Below are 18,847 nucleotides of genomic sequence, written 5' to 3' on the forward strand. Positions count from 1 at the left end.
AAATGTGCCAAAGTTGCTGATGGCTGTTGAATAATTCTACAGAATGAGCAGATGGCCTCGGACTGGTCCCCAGGAGGGCAATATCTAGGCCATTTTGTTGGCAGTGTGAGTCAACAAAGCACAGGGACCCCCCAGGGAGGAAAGGCAGTAGAAGATGTTAGGAGAATCTTCCCAATGCCACCAAACAGATCAGCATGTAAGACCGGCCTTCTGACTCTGGGTATCTCTCCTGAAATTACATCAGCTATCAAAATCAGTTTCTTTCCTGTTTGGGATATTACTATTCCTATATATCTTCCCCTCTTCTGACTGCATCATATTTTCTGGATGATTCAGCGGTGAGAGCAGCAGCTGGGAGACTAGTATAGCCTATTCTTAAATTAAATTGCAGAAGTGCTGCCTTTCTACACTTACCTATCACCATCTCTAATCACTTCCTATGACCATTTTATGTGAACCCTATCAGAATGGGGTATGTTCAACATATATCCATTCCTCCATGGTCTGAAATGGCAAGCTCGGCTCTGGAGATGTTGAGATTATTTAGGCAGGACTGAAATACTCAATTTACTTTTGCTGATGGCAAAGGCCCCACAGGAATTTCTCTTCCAGAAAGAACATATGTGACTAACTCTAGTGCCACCATATCATGCAAGAAGATCTATAGCCAGAGAAATTTATAAGTGCTGGAACATTGGAAGACAAGACGGGATGAGTTTTATAACAGACACAAACTCCGTATGAATGAAAGGATGTCTGTAAATACGGGCAGGCACGGAAGCAGTCTATTTGAAATTCATTCCTTCCGTTGAAAAGTTACCAATGTCTCCCAGAATGAGTCAATTTCAAAGATTTAAAAAATAAAACCCAGCCCCAAACACCAAAGCCATTGTTCAACATTTCTGAAGGCTTATATTCAGACATTAATGGTCCAAGACAGAAGTGCACCGATGGGGAAACATTTCTAATGATTAATTTATTTTCCAATTCATTTTTATTCTCTTAGACTGGCCTAAGATCCCATTATGGATGGGAAGAATGCAATTTGAGGCTCAAAACACTCTCATTTGTATTCTTAAACTAAATTACAGCTAGTTGAAGGCACGAGGCAGGTTTGGGTTCTTGCTGGCTGTTGGTCTTGGTGGGATCTAGGTGGAAGGCACACTATCATTTGCGTCCATCTGGGGAGGTCATACTTGCCCCCATTGGTCAAGTCACATATGTTCTATTTCCACCCCCTTGTGAAAGAAGCCAAGTGTGTTGCTACAAATGCCTGGAGCTAAAAATCGCTCTCCTGCAGTTCGATACTTACATGCTTCTTGTCTCCTGTCCCCCTGCCGTACTGTGGATGTGTACTCAGATACTATTTCTTGAACCTCTGCACACCTTTCATAATATAACTTGATATGTTCAGCAAGTTGCTTCTCAAGTAGGGGATTGAAAATCTACAAGAAGGCAAGAAAACAGAATGAACAACAATTGTCATCAAACACCCATGGGTACCCATGAGGCTACGTTCAGGTGGATTTCCTTCTCCCACTGACAGCACCAGGTGGCTTGTTTGTACACAGGTCATCTGCTTTGGATTCTCAAAGGAAGGGTGTTACTAGTAATTCAAGGACACGCCAGCTCTGACTGCTTCCCTCTAGCTTCTTTTTGTGGCATCTTCTCCTCTGCAGAGCTTCTTAAGTGTTAGGACTTCCCAGAGACCAGGCCTTCATCGTCTTCCCTTCCCCGCCGCTATGTGCTATCCCCAGAAAATGACATTCATCTCCCCTGAGTTCCCAAAGGACCCCAAGTCTACCAGTACTGCACCTGCTGCCTGGAAGCCTCCTCTCCTTGTCTTCTGTTTAGAAGGCTCCTACTCAACCTCCAAGAGTCAGATCCAAGGTCATCCCTTCAGGGCAGCCTCCCTAACAGCCTACCCCACCCTCATACATGTACCGATGCAGAGGACCGCACCTCGGCACTGCCAAACACAGTGCTCACATCTTTATTAAAGCATGTACCCCATTCTTTCATGACTTATCTGTTTAAGACCCAGCAAGGAGCTCCTCAAGATCAGAGACCTTATCTCAACTCAGTGGTTTTCAAAATACGGGTTATGACCCATTGGAGGGTTGTGAAATTATTTCAGTGGTTTGTAACCAGCAGTGATTTTGTTTTTTATAGAGCAGAACACAAAATACCAGAGTACACTGAACATGGCAAGAATCTGTATCGTTAGTAAAATTCTTATTTCAGTTTTGTGTTTTATATATATATATATCTCATATATATATGTATATATTATGTGTGTATGTATGTATATGTGCATTATATATGCTTACGTATGTACTGCTCATGCTATTAAATAGAGTTCTTATTGTGGACCACCTTCAAAAAAAAGTTTGAAAGCCACCACCTTAATTCATCTTGGATGCCTCAGCATCTTGCACAGAGCCTGGCACATAGTAGGTACTTAATAAGTAGTGGCTGCACATAGTAGGTGCTTAATAAGTATGGCTGCACGTATGAATAAAAGAATTTCATTTTTTTCCTCTTATACAGGTATCTCAACAGGGGCTCTAAGATGACCTACAGGTGATAAGGTGCCCCATTTTTCTGAATTGACTTTGCCTAGTGACTCCTGCTTTTCCCAGAACAAATCCCACAAGGTCACAGGAATGAAAGAACGTTCCTTTTTTAGGTATCTGGTGATCTCCTTACCAAGGCACAAAAAGCAACCAGGGTGAAGGTTCCCTCAGGGGGCAGCCCCCCTCTAATAGCCGCCAGCCCTGCTGGAGCTGGCCTGGAGCCTCCGACAATTCCATTCCATTTGTGGGTGGGTTTTGGACTTGAGAATTCAGTGCTGTCTACAAAGCCCTCTATGATCTCCACCACCGCAGCCCACCCACCCAGTGTGAGCCAAAGGCCCACGTTTCTGGAGAGAGCGGTAAGCAGAGCCAAGAGTCCTATTTGCTGGACTGTCTCCTCTTTGATACTTTAAATAATAGCATATAAAAGAAGCTTTACCAAACAGCTAAGACTCTCTCCTTTCATTAGCTTAATCGCTGGATAGGCAACAGCCGGATAAAAATCGACTCTATAATTAAGCTACTAGTTATTAAAACAGAGGAAGTAAATGGTTTCCATTTTATGAGTACTAAATGAACCAAACGTTAACAAAAATCTATTATGTTTGCAGGGTGGAGGGGGAAGCCTCAATATTAATGATGTTTGGTGACAGAGCCGATGCGAGGTCCGGCTTAGATAAATCTTTTGTTTACACTGGACTGGTTCCACAGCCCTGAGCCACACGCCCATTACCCATAAGCATTCAAAAACTCCTTGGTCCCCTGGGCTCACCTGTGCAGGGTGCAGAGCATGGAGGCGATAGTACTTCAGGGGTCCAAAAAACCCTTCAATGCCGGCCACATACCTGCTCCCTCCAATAATGAAGTACCCAGCAGTGTCATTATAATGGAAATCCTCTTGGAAGCTAGAGAAGAACAAAGGGTTAAAAGAGTTCTGGGTTTGAACAGATTTTTTTTTTTAAAGACTCTTTCTCCTTGACTTACAACTCCAAATTTCTGCAAACCCTTCACTCTAGTTCTAGAAGATAAGACCATGGTGGGGTCAGGCAGACTTGGGCTTGGATCCCAACCCTGCTATTTACCAGCTGTGTGACTTTGGACCAGTTGCTTAACCTCTCTGAGACTGAGTCTTCTCATTAGTAAAATGATAATTCCTTTCTTACTGGATTGATAAGAGGTTTAAGTAAAGACGTACAGCATCTAGCAGCACCTGGCCCACCATAAGTACCTTTTTTTCCTTTTCATTTATTTTTTATTTGACTTTTTATTTTATATCGGAGTATAGTTGACTAACAATGTTGTGTTAGTTTCAGGTGTACAACAAAGTGATTCAGTTATACATATACATGTATCTATTCTTTTTCAAATTCTTCTCCCGGTTGTTACAGAATATTGAGCAGAGGTCCCTGTGTTATATAGTAGGTCCTTGTTGTTATCCATTTTAAAGATAGCAGTGTGTACATGTCAATCCCAAACTCCCTAACTACCTCCTTACCCTTCCCCTCTGGTAATCCTAAATTCCACCATAAGTACTTAATATGTGCCACCTATTGATATTGGTGAAATTGTTTAGCATCATTGGAATTATTTGGAATTGCTGATTTTAATTGGAAGTATTTTGCTCTAAAAGGAAAAAAAGAAAACTTGTTGCGTAGATAGAAGGTGGATGCGGAGGAAAATAAAAACATACCCTATTAGATAAGAACTGAGGTCAAATTCAGAGTTAGGAGAAGGAGGCCACAGCAAGGTCAAAGGGCTTGGCCAAAGATAAGCGGTCAGCACAGGTGATTTGTTGGAAGTCCACTTTGTCCTGAAAGACTTAAAGGATCAGGAAGGAAAATGGAGGGAAAAAATGGGTCAGCATGAATAAAATGCACAAGTTGTTCCTGGCAGCATTATTTACATCCACCAAAGACTGAAAAAGTTTAGGTGTCTGTCAGTGAGGACTGGTACCCACATCCATCCAATGGGCCCTGGACATCTATACAGCTTAAAAAAGGACAAAGGGCTCTGTGTACTGACCTGGAATAATCTCTAAAATACATTGTTCAGTGAAAAAATAAAAATGAAAGAGCAGAACAATAAACATATTTTTATCCAAGAAAGAGGAGAATGGATTTTTTTTTTTGTATTTGCGTTAAAAAAAACTCTGGAGGTATATATAAGAAACTAATAAAAGTCTTTCCACATGACGTGGGGGTTAGGGGATGGAGTGGATGGAGGCAGAGCTGGAAGCAAGACATCTAACTGTAGACCTTTTCACATTGTTTTGGTTTTTTATACGATGTGCATTTATTACCTATTTAGAAAGTAAAATAGGAATGGGTGGACAAGGTGCCATCAGAGCATATGTGAACAGCAAGGGCAGATCAAGGTAGGCATCAAGTGAGAAGCCAGGCAAAGACAAAAAGAGCCAGGGAGCACAGAGGGCAGATGGCAGCAGAAGGGAAGAACACAGCATGTCAGGCAGGCCGCCAGGAGCCCGGCAGCCTCAAGAGCGATGGACCAGGGTGACATGGATGGGACAGAGCAGCCACCAGTGGTTGGGTCGGAGAAACCAGGCAACCGGGGGTCATCCCAGGAGAGAGGATGGGCTGTTAGGCAGAAACCCAACCCTGGGCAGGTGCTCCCGGCTGGAAGGAAGACAAAAAGGTGAAGAAATGGACACTCTGACAACATCAACCGATGGCGGCAAGAGGGAACACTTAGAAATCAGCTTTCTACAAAGGCAACTAACATGGAAAAGAAATGCTTTATTTCCTGCTATTTCTTTTTCTGGAATCTCAGGCTTGAAGGGCACTAAGACGACGGTCTCTTCTCTTTTTTTTTTTACGTGGGACCACAAAGTAATTATCTCTGAGAGCTGTGAATTGATTAAATTTTTCAAGACCTTCGAAAGATTTGAACATTCCAACTACCCTCATGAGGTATTACCCAGCACTCAGGGGACACAAAGCAATGCTTCTGCAGTAGAAGCTCTCATAATAGAACTCTGCTCAATCAACTCACCAGCTCACCTCACGGCTCATCCCTACAACACGCTGGATGCTTGCCAGCTGGAGGTTCCTCTCTGGAGGCTTCTTCTCATTTTTTTTTTTTTTATTTGAAAAAAATGTTTTTTTACTTTTTGGCTGCACCGTCTGGCTTGTGGGATCTTAGTTCCTCGACCAGGGATCGAACCCGGGCCCCTTGCAGTGGCAGCACGGAGTCTTAACCACTGGACCGACAGGGAAATTCCCTGTCTTCTCATTTTTAAATGGAGATAAAAATAGTACCTATCTACAGGGCTGTTGGGGAAATTTATTTAATATTTAAACAAAGCATTTAGAACAGTGCCTGGCACATAGTAGGCACCATAGCAGGCACCATAGCTGTTAACTACAGTTATTATTATTAACCTAGTCCAACTTGGACTTTTGCTGCCATTTTTAAAAATTAAATTTATTTATTTATTTTTGGCTGCGTTGGGTATTCGTTGTAGCATGCGGGCTTCTCATCGTGGTGGCTTCTCTTGTTGCTGAGCATGGGCTCTAGGCACGTGGGCTTCAGTAGTTGTGGTGCATGGGCTTAGTTGCTGTGTGGCATGTGGGATCTTCCTGGACCAGGGATCGAACCTGTGTCCCCTGTATTGGCAGGCGGATTCTTAACCACTGTGCCACCAGAGAAGTCCCTGCTGCCATTTTTTGAGTTGCATGCTTACGGAAGATGTGTTTGCTCCCAAACCTGTCAATTGCCAACTGTATGGTCATTGTAACCACACAATGTAATTCAATCTTATGTGATCCAATAAAATAGGGATGGAGAAGAAAGAGATGTTCATTCTTTAAAAATTAAGTTGAATATTTTCGGTAGACTCAGTAAAGAATGGTTACTAAAAACACTGTTGTGGAATTAGGACAGCTGGAAAAAGACTGAAGAAATCTAGATGGATTTTGGGCTCTGATAGTTTCGCCAGTGTCTTTGTTTTCTTTTCATTTGGGAGAAACAGAAATTGGGTACCGTTTATGCAAGAAAGATCACAGGGAACTCCAATCAGTAGACCCATACTCAAAGACAAGGCTCTAGCTAGACAGATTGGCAAATTAATGTACATTTCCATATTTTAAATTAAAATAAAATATTTACACACTTTTTTTTATAGATCTTTGCTTTAACTGAATTCTCAACTAATCAATAAATTACTTGGTCCCTATGGTACTAGATTGCAATTTTTTATCGTCATTATAATACAACTAACATCTCTCCAGCTCGGTCTCCCTCCACATCAGTGCCTCCACATTTTTCTCCTCTAAAATTCTCAGTGGCTGCACCAAGACTGCAAGAGATTCCTTGCACTGTGCGTTGTTTGATGGTCATCAATTTTGCTGACATAAGAGCTGAGCTAGACAGTTCAAAAGCCCAAGCCGGTCCCTTCCGCAAGCCTCAGACAAGCTGGCAAACTATCTTTACTCTTATCTGGATGTGGGAGAGTGCCCCGGTTTATTACTGTGGAGGACCCAGCAGCGGGGAAGGATTGCCTGCCTCTGTCTTTAACTAGGCCTCACTCAGAATTTAGGGAACAGTTTTGGCTCATGGGTTCTTTTTTTTTTTGGCCACACCACATGGCAGGGACATGTGGGATCTTAGTTCCCTGACCAGGAACCAAACCCGGGCCCCCTGCAGTGGAAGCGCGGAGTCTTAACCCCTGGACCGCCAGGAAAGTCCCTGCTCATGGGTTCTTCAGCAGGGGAATTTAAAGCCTCAAAACAGCTGTCCCTCCCACCCCTTAAAGTAATTCTCATCTTAAGTGTCACTCCCTCAGGGCCTGGTCTAAATTCTGGCTCCTTTGGGATCCTCTCAAGCCAACCTATTTATTTCCTTCCCTGCCTTCATCACAATCTGTAATTTTAAATTTATTTGTGAATGTATTTGTTTAAGATCTTTCTTCCCCCCACTAGATTTTTTAGTTCCATGAAGGCAGGGATGGACTGTATTCTTGTTTTTCATCGTTTTATTCCCAGAGTCCAGCACTGTGTCAGGCATGTGGTAAATGTGTTGGGTGAATGAATATATACTGGATGGATGGATGGACGGACAGATGAATGAATTCGACACTAGACAAGTCTGCAGTTGTTACTGCAGCCTTTCATGCGGTGCAGCACTGAACTTCTGAGCGCTTAATTACTGATCTTCGTACACCGCTTTTGCGGGATAACAGCTATCATTATGTTTACTTTACAAGAACAAATAAATAGGAGGAGTAAGAGGCTTTCCTTGGAACACCTATAACCATCTACAATATTTGATGCTTAGTTTACTACCTTGGCCCATTCTGAAATCTCTCTGGTGAATGAGATTCCTAATAGCTAACCACTGGAATCCCAGGTGGGCCCAACATTAATTCTTTAGTTGTTCTATTGATGGAGGGGGTCCCAGGAGTAGGGGAAGGGCAGCTGAGGCGGTGGTAAGGGGAAGTCTTGCGCCTGGGGACTGCTCGTATTACCAGGTAAGGAATCATTTCAAAGCCTTCACCAGGATGTTGAATTGGTATATGCCTGAAAATCAGTCCTGAATTCTGGAATCTTAATGATCATACTGACTCCATCTTTACTTAAAATTTTGTAATTTTGTTCATCATGGATTCTTTACATTAATCTTGATTTTTAAAAATACTGTATTAAATGTTATTTATCATGACTATCGTGATGAGCTGAACTGTGTGTCCCCCCCCCCAAATTCATTTGTGTAAGTCTGAACCCCCAGTACCTCAGAATGTGACCTTATTTGGATATAGGGTCATTGCTGATATAATTAGTTAAGATGAGATCATACTGGAATAGGGTGGGCCCTTAACTCAATATGACTGGTATCCTTATAAAAAGGGGAAATTTGGACAAAGACAGACACTCACACAGGGAAAATGCCACGTGAAGTTTGGAAGCCAAGGAACTATTAGAAGCTGGAGAGAAGCTTAGAACAGATCTTTCCCTAGAGCCTTCAGAGGGAGCATAGCTCTGCTGACACCTTGCTCTCGGACCTCTAGCCTCTAGAATTGCGAGGCAATACATTTCTGTTGTTTAAGTCACTCAGTTTGTGGTACTGTGTTCCAGCAGCCTTGGCAAACTCATAGAATTACTAAGTTTTGTTGGTGTCTCCTTACATTTTATGCGGAAGGTGCCTCCCTTGCCTCACCTATTCCCAGCCCTGGATCTTACTGTGATTCACTCCGCTCATGTCAGCATCTACACTTCTGGGATTTAAGAGGAAAGGAAGCCCTTACATAGAAAATGAAAAAAAAAGCTTATGAAATTCAATTGGTTGTCAAAAGTGTCTGAGGTTGCATGTGGGTGTCAGGGGAGAAAGGGCAGGTATTATTTTAGACCTCACATCCTGAAATGCAAACCCTTAATTTCTGGGGCAGAACAGGGCACTCGAAGAGATTTCTAAAGGGGCCACACATCAGCTGTTTCTCCAGAGCAAACTCCCAGGCCTTTCCTATTCTCAAACTCTTCATAGAAGATCCCATGGCCGCTGGTTATATAACAAAACGCATATCTGTTGAATTCTTCCTCACTGGTCTAAATCCACCTGGTGCACTTAAGACTTCTAAGGCCTCAGCCTCCGTGCTTCAATATAGCTATCAAGTCACCCCCTGACTTTCTCTTTGCAGGCTAAGGAATAACACTGCTTTAGCCTTTCGCTATAACTCTAATCCTTTAATCCAGTCATGAAAATAAGAATTGTTCTATGTGCCCAGAGCCTAAAAGAAATTGTTTGACTTCAATGTAAACAGAAATGGTGGGGAAAAAAAAAAGTAGAGTGTATGTCCCCTACTCTGCTGTCATCACCCCTCTTTGCTTTCCTTTCTTTAATAATCGGTTTCCAAGAAAATCGGGATTGTGTGGAGACTGAGTGAATGGAGCCTGCTTGGAGAGACGGTTTTTGGCTAAGCGTAGTGAAATGACTAAAGGATGAAGGAATGAACCTCCCCCCCATCCCCCAGCCGAAGTGCCCAACAGTCCTGATACATTTTTTTTTTATACTTTTTTGTTTTGGGCCGCACCGTGCAGCATGCGGGGTCTTAGTTCCCCGGCCAGGAATTGATCCCGTGCCCCCTGCACTGGATGTGTGGAGTCCTAACCACTGGACTGCCAGGGAAGTCCCCTGATATATTTTTTTAAATTATACATATGAAGCTGTTAATTTTTGTTTCTGTTCTTTACTTATTCTTAAGCATTTGAATTTACACATATACATATACATTATATATATTGATATATATATAAAATCTGGCTATGGTGAGATATCCCGAGTTCCTAAAGGAGAGCTCATGCCCCATGTTTCTGACACTATATGACCCACTCTTAAACAGGGATGTAGAAGCAAATTAAAAATATATGACAAATGAGGAAAAAGACCCAATTCTCAGTTTCTGTAACTCTTGTAGAGAATCATTATATAAGATTGAAAAGTTATCCCAATATCAATAGTTGCATACGTTTCAAATTTACGTTATAAACATAAATATGAAGGCTGTCTCCTTTTATGTTTTATACTAGGCCAAACTTACCAAACCCTCTCAATAAGCAACATTAATACTTTTGTTTTTCCGAATCCTTTGTAGAAGATAATTTTCAAAGAAAACAAATTATAAAGTGTCATGAAAGGAAGAATTTACAGTGAGATCTGGAGAGAGAACTAGTTTCTCTTGCTTGGAAAAAAAAAAAGGTTGTGGGGAAAACAAGGAGAGTTTTTGTACACTTAAAAAGGAAAAAAATAGTACAAAGCTTAGCTACAGGGCAGACTAGCCACAGTCCATGCTTGAAAAAACTGAATCAGACAGGGTGGGAATAACTTCAGGGTTGAGGGCTAACATATGAAGGCTCCTTAACCCTCATCCAGCAAATTTTGAATCAAAAGAAAAATCACACTTACCTAATGGTCTGATTATGGTAGTCTTTCAAATCCTGTCCAGTGCTGGTGGTTACTACTATCTATGTTGGGAGAGATACACAAGGATCAGTTATGCCTCAAGACCCCACATCATAAATACAGTCCTGGATATGAGTTACTCGTAAAATAGGCTTCATAGTCTTTCACCTGATCAGTTTCTGCAAAAAATAAAAGGAGCAGTTTACTAGCCCTGTGTATATTTCGAGACTTAAGACACTTAATTTCTCTAAATGACTTTTTAAAAAATAAATTTATTGATTTATTTTGGGCTGAATTGGGTCTTCATTGCTGAGTGGGCTTTATCTAGTTGTGGCGAGCAGTGGTTTCTCTTGCTGTGGAGCATGGGCCCTAGGCGTGCGGGCTTCAGTAGTTGTGGCACGGGGGCTCAGTAGTTGTGGCACGTGGGCTCTAGAGTGCAGGCTCAGTAGTTGTGGCGCACAGGCTTAGTTGCTCCGCGGCATGTGGGATCTTCCCAGACCAGGGCTCGAACCCGTGTCCCCGGCATTGGCAGGAGGATTCTTAACCACTGCACCACAAGGGAAGTCCTGACTTTTTTTTAAAGAAGTATTTCGGTCATTTTATTTTTATTTATTTATTTAAAAGAATTTTTTTGGCCACACTGTACGGCATAAGGAATCCTAGTTCCCGACCAGGGATCGAACCCATGCCCCCTGCAGTGGAAGCTCTGAGTCTTAACCACTGGTCCACCAGGAAAGTCCCTCCAAATGACTGAATGTGATAAAAATATCTATAATGCAGTTTTCCCCAGTGGGTTGTAGACACTTCCACACTACCAGCCAAAGGTTCATTTGGTGTATTCGTGCTTGAAAGCTTGTTGCATAAAAAGACAAGGAAATGTGTAAGATACTACAAGGAGTTCTTGGAATTTGTCTCTGATTCCAGGAGAGCCTTAGGGGGAAAAACAAGACAGGAGATGAATGTTCTTCATGCACTGTGGCTTCCCAACCTCTCTCCCTCAGCACTGAGAACTGTCGCTGTCATTTCAATGGTGACAATGTTTTCGTCGCAAATGTTGTTAGCTGCCGTGTATTCTTCTCGTGTCTGGGACTACAACATAAGCCCCTGGGGTTAAGGGGCTCCATTTATTCCCCCCAGTGCTAGCACAGAGCAAGTGTTCAGAAAACACATTCTGACTCAACTAGATTGTCAAAGATGTGGCTCCAACACCATGTCTATGAAAGAAAAGCTAACCCATAAAATCCAACCCAATTCAGCCGTATAGAGCATGTTGGTTCAGCGAAGAAAATGACTCAGACCAGTTGTTTCTCTAAACCAACCATTTACTTTAAGCCAATGTGTCCATTTAGTCAAAGCAATGAATATAGTAGTCTCACCACAGAGCTGGATTTTGTGTAGAAAAACAATAAGTACTATTCTGGAACCTATGTGATCAGAGACCAGATGGGATGGAAAGACGAAAGGGCAAGTGGCAAAAGTTTACTAAAAAAAATCTACTTCTTTTTTCTTTCCGCTGCATCTGGTCTTCCTAATTCTTCTCTCCTGTTTTACCCGATCATGTACTCTGCCATTTAATTCATCTCTTTAATTAAAGAACTACTTTGATTTACTCTTCTGCTCCGAAAGCTTCGATGGTGCTGTGCTGTCTTGCAACTAGAAATTTAAATTCCGTGATATTCAAGATTCTCCACATTCTAGCCCTAAAGACATTTTTTTCTTCTATTAGCGTTCTATAGGCAGCGAATTTCTACTCCAAACTGGTTTATCTGCCAACCTCCAGTGATGTGCTAAAGTACCCCCTCCTTGCTTCTCCATTTAAACTCTGCCCATTCGTAGGAACCTTCTTTATGAAACCTCCCCTGAGCACCCCAGGGTGAAGTGCTGTCTCTCTTCCGTGAATCAATACGAACCATTTGGCAATTAAGCTTGCCTTATGACACCCCTCACCTGCTTAATACGACTTCCATAAATAGTCTGTAAGCTCCTTGAGCACAGTGCCTTGTATACAGCTGGTGCAAAATAAGATCTGTGATTTGCTCTCATGATTTGATACCTAAGTGACACGTGGTACTGAGCTGACCTTAAGAGAAAGCTATGCCACCATAATCCTCATGCAAATGAGAAGCTATAACATGGACCACAGCGATGTCACCTAACAGCATTAAGGAAACAAACATACAAAAACTTCCAGCTAACATCTTACAGACTCTCCTCAGGAAAGCGACAAGGACTGACTTGATTTCTTTTCTCTTCAGAAAAAGGAAATGTGATAGACCTAACCGCCAAGGGAAGTCTGTGTATTATCTAACACACAAGACAAGCAAAATGTCTTTTCCAGTTTTGTTATCGGAAAGTTACACATCAATAAGGAAAGCTGATGAGAAAATAAAGTAACCAGAAGAAAGTAGCATACTGACATCGTATATATGAAGAAATGGAATTATCTTCAATTATAGCAATGTCACTATGTCACTAATTAACAATGATCACAGAACATGTGTCATACCAGAGAGTTTTTCTATCATACACAATGCATTAGTGGCTGCAGGAATCTTCCTCCAAGAGCTACCGTCAGAAGCCAATCTCTCAAACACCCACATTGCTGGTGCCATAATCCATAAAATCTGCGTTATGAAAGCTTGAAGCTATTATGTGCAGTGTCTTATAGTACAAAGTAGTTAAAGAACCTCCATCTCACCGGAATTATCACTTAGGTTTGTTGGTTGTTATTTGTCGGTTTAATGCCAAGCATAAGCAATTGTTTTAACTGCCCAAAACAGTCAAACCATTTCTTGGCTGAACTAACCAACACATTTCCTGTAAAAAAGTTGTAGATTTGATAACACTACATAAATATGGCCAAGGCTGTCTTAACATTTATCTCCCCAAAGCCTATCTCGCTAGGAGAAAAGGCTTCAATTGCTCAGATAATTGTGGTTATGTAGCTGCCTATATTATTTACTCATTCACAACAGAGTCGAAAGAAGCACTTTAAAAGTTAATTAAATGGGATAGAATTCTTATGATTTAAATTTCCAACGATAAAAATTTGATTTAAAAAGTGTTATGGTTGTAAAAGTTTATCAGATACCACAAATTTGTGTTTGCAGGTTTCCTAGCTCCCTGACTTTACAGCAATGCTTAAAGTTAAGTGATGATGTTGATATGAATCACGGTGGAGCGAGCTTTCAGTACCTGACCACCATTAAAAGAGATATCCAGGCGAAACCACTCCTTCAAGGGTATGGTGAATTTTGTTTTTACAGCAAGGTCTTCTCCTTTGACAAGATGCATTTGAATATGCAAGTGGCCTAAAAGGAAAATGAAAGCTTGTGAAAATGACAGAAAATACGTAGGAGTGAATGAAGTGGCTATATCTTTTCGACGACTGTCCTAAAAAGCTATAAGACTAGATCAAATTCCTTCTTCCTTTAAATAAAAGCAAAGCAAAGCAAAACAAACAAAACACATATGTGCATTCATCTGTATATGTTTGTTTTAATCTTCCAGAAAACAAGTTTAACTTGAATCCCATATTTGGAAACCATCATTCTCATTGAATTGCCACGTTGACAACATTCCTTATTCTAGACAGACGTATCTGCCAGTAGACAGAGCATAAGAAAGCTACACTATCGTTGTAAAGGTTCTGTTTCATACTTACCCTCTTCAGTAAGAAATACAGAAGGTGTGCCGTACATCTCGTTAGAATCAACAAAATACAGAATCCCACAGAGATTGGCCTTGCAATAATGGAGTAAATAAAGCCACAGTGAAACAGTAAACCTATAAGAGTGAGGAGAAAAAAAATTCTGCAGATTGATATCATCCAAGAGCAGGTAATTACATTTAACAATGACGGAGCAAATCGCTTTCTTTCCAATGAAGGGATGAATTTGCCTTCGTGTTCATCATGGGAGATCAGCTTGCAAAGCTTGATTTTTGAGACAAAGGAGGTAGTTACAGTAACTGCAAAAGACAGGAGTTAAGCGTCGCTGTGCAAAACTAGCAGACATTGTACCTTGCGCCAAAAACCCTTCCTGTGCCTTTCTGAGCTTCGCACAGGCCCACCATTTGAATCCTTGATTAAGGCTTATAAAGCCAGACACAGAATAAAAATCTGGATTTTCATAAGAGGTGACTTGATAAGAAGCTGTTCTAATTTCAATGATTTGAAAAAAAACATAATTAGGGCCTTTTGAGCAATTTTGTTTCTTTCAAAGATAAAAGCTCTAAGGCAGAAAAATGCCATAATTTGCAAATGGCATCACTATATGCTAATCAGGACACACAGATACAATTTTAATGCCCATATTAGGTTATTCAGTATCACAGTTCTGGCTGACCAATGTGGAACAACTACTCTAATTGTTCCATTTCTGGACTAGGGCTATTTTAGTGGAAAAAATATTGTCCATCTGTGATCTGTGGAGTGAGGATAAAATAACAGCGGTCAACTTAACTAGGACACATTTAGCCAAGCTACGTGATCCACCAATCATTCAGCAAATATTTGCTGTCAGAACATTTGCTTGATGCCACACATTGTGCTAGTGACCAGCAGTTCAAAGATAAGCTGGGAGTAATGTTTTTTGCATGTGAAACATGAATCAAGGCCAAAACCTGTACAGAGAATGCTCTCCATTACCCCAGTAACCAATTCACAGTTTGGGTTAAAGTGGCAGCGGCCCCAGGTTCTTTGGGGACTCATCCCAACAAGACCTTTAGAATATTCTGGGCTTTATAAACTGGCCTTCAAATCGGTGGTAAGATACACAAACAGATGGTACCACACAGCTCCCTCCTGACCCACCCAGCTGAGCAAAAGCTCATGAAGATAAGTTATCACAAGGAAGCTTAGCAAGAACATACGCTTAGTAAAGTGACTCAAGATCTTTCTACAGCCAGCAGCCTGGGAAGAATTAAATCACTCTGCTGAATCCATCCAGTCTGAGGTAAACCACGAACAATTTTCAGCATCTTCAATTCAGCAGAATGAAAAAAATATATCTGGGTTTTGCTGAAATCAGTGGAGGAGATCAGAAGCTGTGAGATTTCAAGCAGCTCATCCAATCTTCCAAGACAGAAAAGGCAAAGTGAAGGCTGCAATCTGGCAGGGCTGTGGCTGGCTGCACCTGACACCTTGCAAAGCCTCAGGCTCCAACACCTGACTCACCTACTTGGGTCATTCCCAGGACCAACATACAAGGTCAAGCGAGGATTGATTGCCAAGCGCAAGAATAATTTCAGAATGCTTTGAGGTTCTCAGGTCCACAAATTCTACCTAAGCTATGTAGATCTCATCATTTTTCCAAAGCATATTACAAAGGTAGGTCTTCCTAACTGGCTCCACTAGCCTGCTCTGGTCCTCAGATAAAAAGAGTACTACCGCCCCACTGGCCCCCATCACCGGCCTCTTCTTACACTGGGTAATCTTTCCGCTGGCGTCGGGTGGCCTCTAGCTCTCGATTCCGAAATCTCGGGAACTTCTTCACAATGCCTGTGTTTTCTCCACTGGAGGCAAAGAGAAAGCCCAGGAGGGTGACCACATCTGTAAACAGCAAGATGGCTGCCTTTTAATTATTTCCAGAAAAACACTGCTTCCCACATCACATTCTTCCTGGAACCCACTGCCTAGCTCCCATCAAACATTTAAATGAAGAGTCTGAAAATATTAGCAAACATTTATTGCACACTGAATATACACCAGCCACCTGAGAAGCACTTTACAGAGCTATCTCAATTTGTGTTCATAGCAACCCTATAAAGGAGATTCTTTCTTAGTCCCATTCTACAGATGAAAAGCCCGAGGTATAGAGAGGTAAAATTACTTGCCTAAGGTAACAGAGCTAATAAGTAGTAGAGCGAAATTTCAAGTTTCCAGCTCAGGGTCTATGTGCTTAACCATCTTACATCCTGCCCTTCTAATGCTAAGAAAAGCGTTTTGAATTTATGTAATAATAATAACAGTTAACACTTCAGTAGCATTCACTATGGTCCACACTACTGTATAAAAATATATGCATATATATTTATATATAAATTCATTTAATCCTCATTATTATCCCCCGTCTATAGATGAGGAAATAGATGCACAGCTGCTAAAATACTAACATTTATTTAACACTTAGAATATGCCAGGCAACATGCTAAGCACATTTCAGGAATAATCTTGCTTAATTTCACAATTTATGAGATAGATTCTATTATTGTCCCTCTTTAAACTGAGCCTTAGAGAAGGTTGAATAATAAGAGGTAGAGCTGGGATTCAAACTCGAGCAGTCTAGTTTCAGACTCTATGCACTTAAAATTGCACAGTTTTTTTTTTCGTCCGTGCAGACTTTCCACATAACCTCAACATGTTACCCTATGCAAATATTACTAACCATACTCCTTAAAACTAGGGAGGCTTCCACTTTATTTTGCAAATGTGTGAGAATTCTGTGGTTCTAGAAAAGAGGAGCATCCATAACAAATCTGAAAGGGAAAACTGTGTTGTTTCATCTATATTTAATACCTACAAGGCTAATATGGATTTTTTAATTTCCAATACCCCATCCCCCTTCAAAGAAAAAAATTCACCAATACAACCTAGAAATAAAGATCACTTTTCTCTTTCTTAAAATGTTCCTTGGTTTAAATATCCATAATTAAATGGTGGAAATAATCCATTGTCCTGGGCTTCTTAGAGTTGACTTCTGCCCAAGTTACCGAATGCCAATATTGGAGGAAATTACAGGAGCCTCAGCCTGGGATATTGGACACCCCAGCTCTCATTCCTCAATGGAGAAAAATGTTTTATTACATAAAGAGGTACCTCTGGTTCATTACAGCTTGGAAATCATAAGAGCAATGTTTTCAAAGTCTCAGAGATGCATTTGGAAATCCAAAAGGGTGGAGTTATCAATTCCAACAAAAATACTTCAAAGCTTATTTCTTTGCAACTTGAGCTCAATTTGCGCACACCGGACTTGCTGGTTAGTTATGGGAGTGGAGAGAGGGGATTAGAAATGGAAGTGCTGCAAGGGTGTCTTCAGAATCCAAGGAAAAAATTCACCAAGAGGTTGGTATCAGCCAACCTTGGTTGGCTTCCACCATGTTGAGTGGAACGTAAGAGACCAGACGGTCATGTTAGCCCCCTGGGAAGCCTTCTGCTAGTGATTGCTGTTGAGTTATCTAGTGTATAGTAGAAACATTTATCAAAATGAACAGGATTTGATTCTGCCCAACCTGACTCCAGTAAAAGGAGGCTTCATAATGGAGGTTTCCAAAGTGAAGGGAGTTAAAAGTGAATGTTGATGAGCCATTCCTTTATCCAGTGATCAAAGAAAAGCTGGCTGAATAGGTGAACTTGCAGCAAAAGACTATGGAGGGAAAATCTAAGACGCAAAGATCTAAAATAATTTTTATAAACACATATCTTTTGTATTCAACTAAACCAAAGTGATGGTGGTTCTCTTGTAAAATCAGTAGCTTTAGTAGTTCTTTGATTTGGAGTTCTATTACAATTTTCCCTCAGTATAATATTGTCTTTCCATTTCATTAGAAATAACTAATATGAATGAAATTTTGGTGCAGGGAAGGACTTTAGAATTCATCTAGCCCAGGATAACATTTTCCAGTAACTGATTGGCTGCTTGGAGTGCTATAACGGATTAGTGATGGCTGTCATAGGCACAAGAATGGGGAGTAACAGTACCAGTGCCATGCCCCATTAAAGAATTTACAGGTAGGAACACTTAAGTCCAGAACTTGGGCCCAAACAGATTAAATGGCTCAACTTACATAGAATGTAAGCTCCAAGAGAGCATGCACTTTACTTCATTCATTATTCCATCCTCAGAGCCAGAATAGTGGCCAACACTTGATAGAGGCTCCATAAATATTTAGGGAGTGAATGAATGAATGGATGAATGATCAAATGAACATAGTTGTGGCCAAGTCAGAATTTGAACCTGTCTTTCACCCAACGCGTTCCATAATTTTATAATGTGCCCCATGCTGCCCAAGCCAAAAATTAAGTCTCTCTTTTTTCAGGTCCTTCCCCCAGATCCATTTCTTTGGCTAATCTTGAACGAGGAAGTTAGGTAGGGAAAAGGCATCATTATGACGTAAACACAAAATGCCAGGAAAACAGTTCAGGTTTGGAACCTACCCCCTTGGTCATTTTGCTTGTTTTATTTCCTCAGATTCTAGAGCAAAAAGAGGCATTAGATATAACGTGGTGCAAACTCCTTCATTTGGCGACAAGAAAAGGGTTAGTGTTTTGTTGAAGGTTGTATAACTAATAAGGTTGTATGACTCAAACCTGGTCTGCCACTGCAAAACAATGAGCTTTTTATTAAACCACATCACGTCTC

At 41.1% G+C, this 18,847-nt stretch overlaps 1 protein-coding gene across 1 annotated transcript in view; it reads right to left on the reverse strand.

The window, feature by feature from the left end:
* Window positions 1-18,847, reverse strand: part of SEL1L3 (SEL1L family member 3) — a 96,940-nt gene that overhangs the window by 58,244 nt on the left and 19,849 nt on the right. The window contains exons 3-8 of the mRNA XM_022566507.2: window positions 15,912-16,038; window positions 14,152-14,273; window positions 13,683-13,798; window positions 10,491-10,549; window positions 3,349-3,481; window positions 1,313-1,445 (exon numbers count right to left, since the gene is read on the reverse strand). Of these exons, the coding sequence (XP_022422215.1) occupies window positions 1,313-1,445; window positions 3,349-3,481; window positions 10,491-10,549; window positions 13,683-13,798; window positions 14,152-14,273; window positions 15,912-16,038 (690 nt within the window). The remainder of the gene's footprint in view (window positions 1-1,312; window positions 1,446-3,348; window positions 3,482-10,490; window positions 10,550-13,682; window positions 13,799-14,151; window positions 14,274-15,911; window positions 16,039-18,847) is intronic.

Source organism: Delphinapterus leucas, chromosome 5 (assembly GCF_059928025.1).
Source record: "Delphinapterus leucas isolate spDelLeu-1000000601 "Yukka" chromosome 5, BTC_Dleu_Yukka2, whole genome shotgun sequence".
Taxonomy (NCBI): Eukaryota; Metazoa; Chordata; class Mammalia; order Artiodactyla; family Monodontidae; genus Delphinapterus; species Delphinapterus leucas.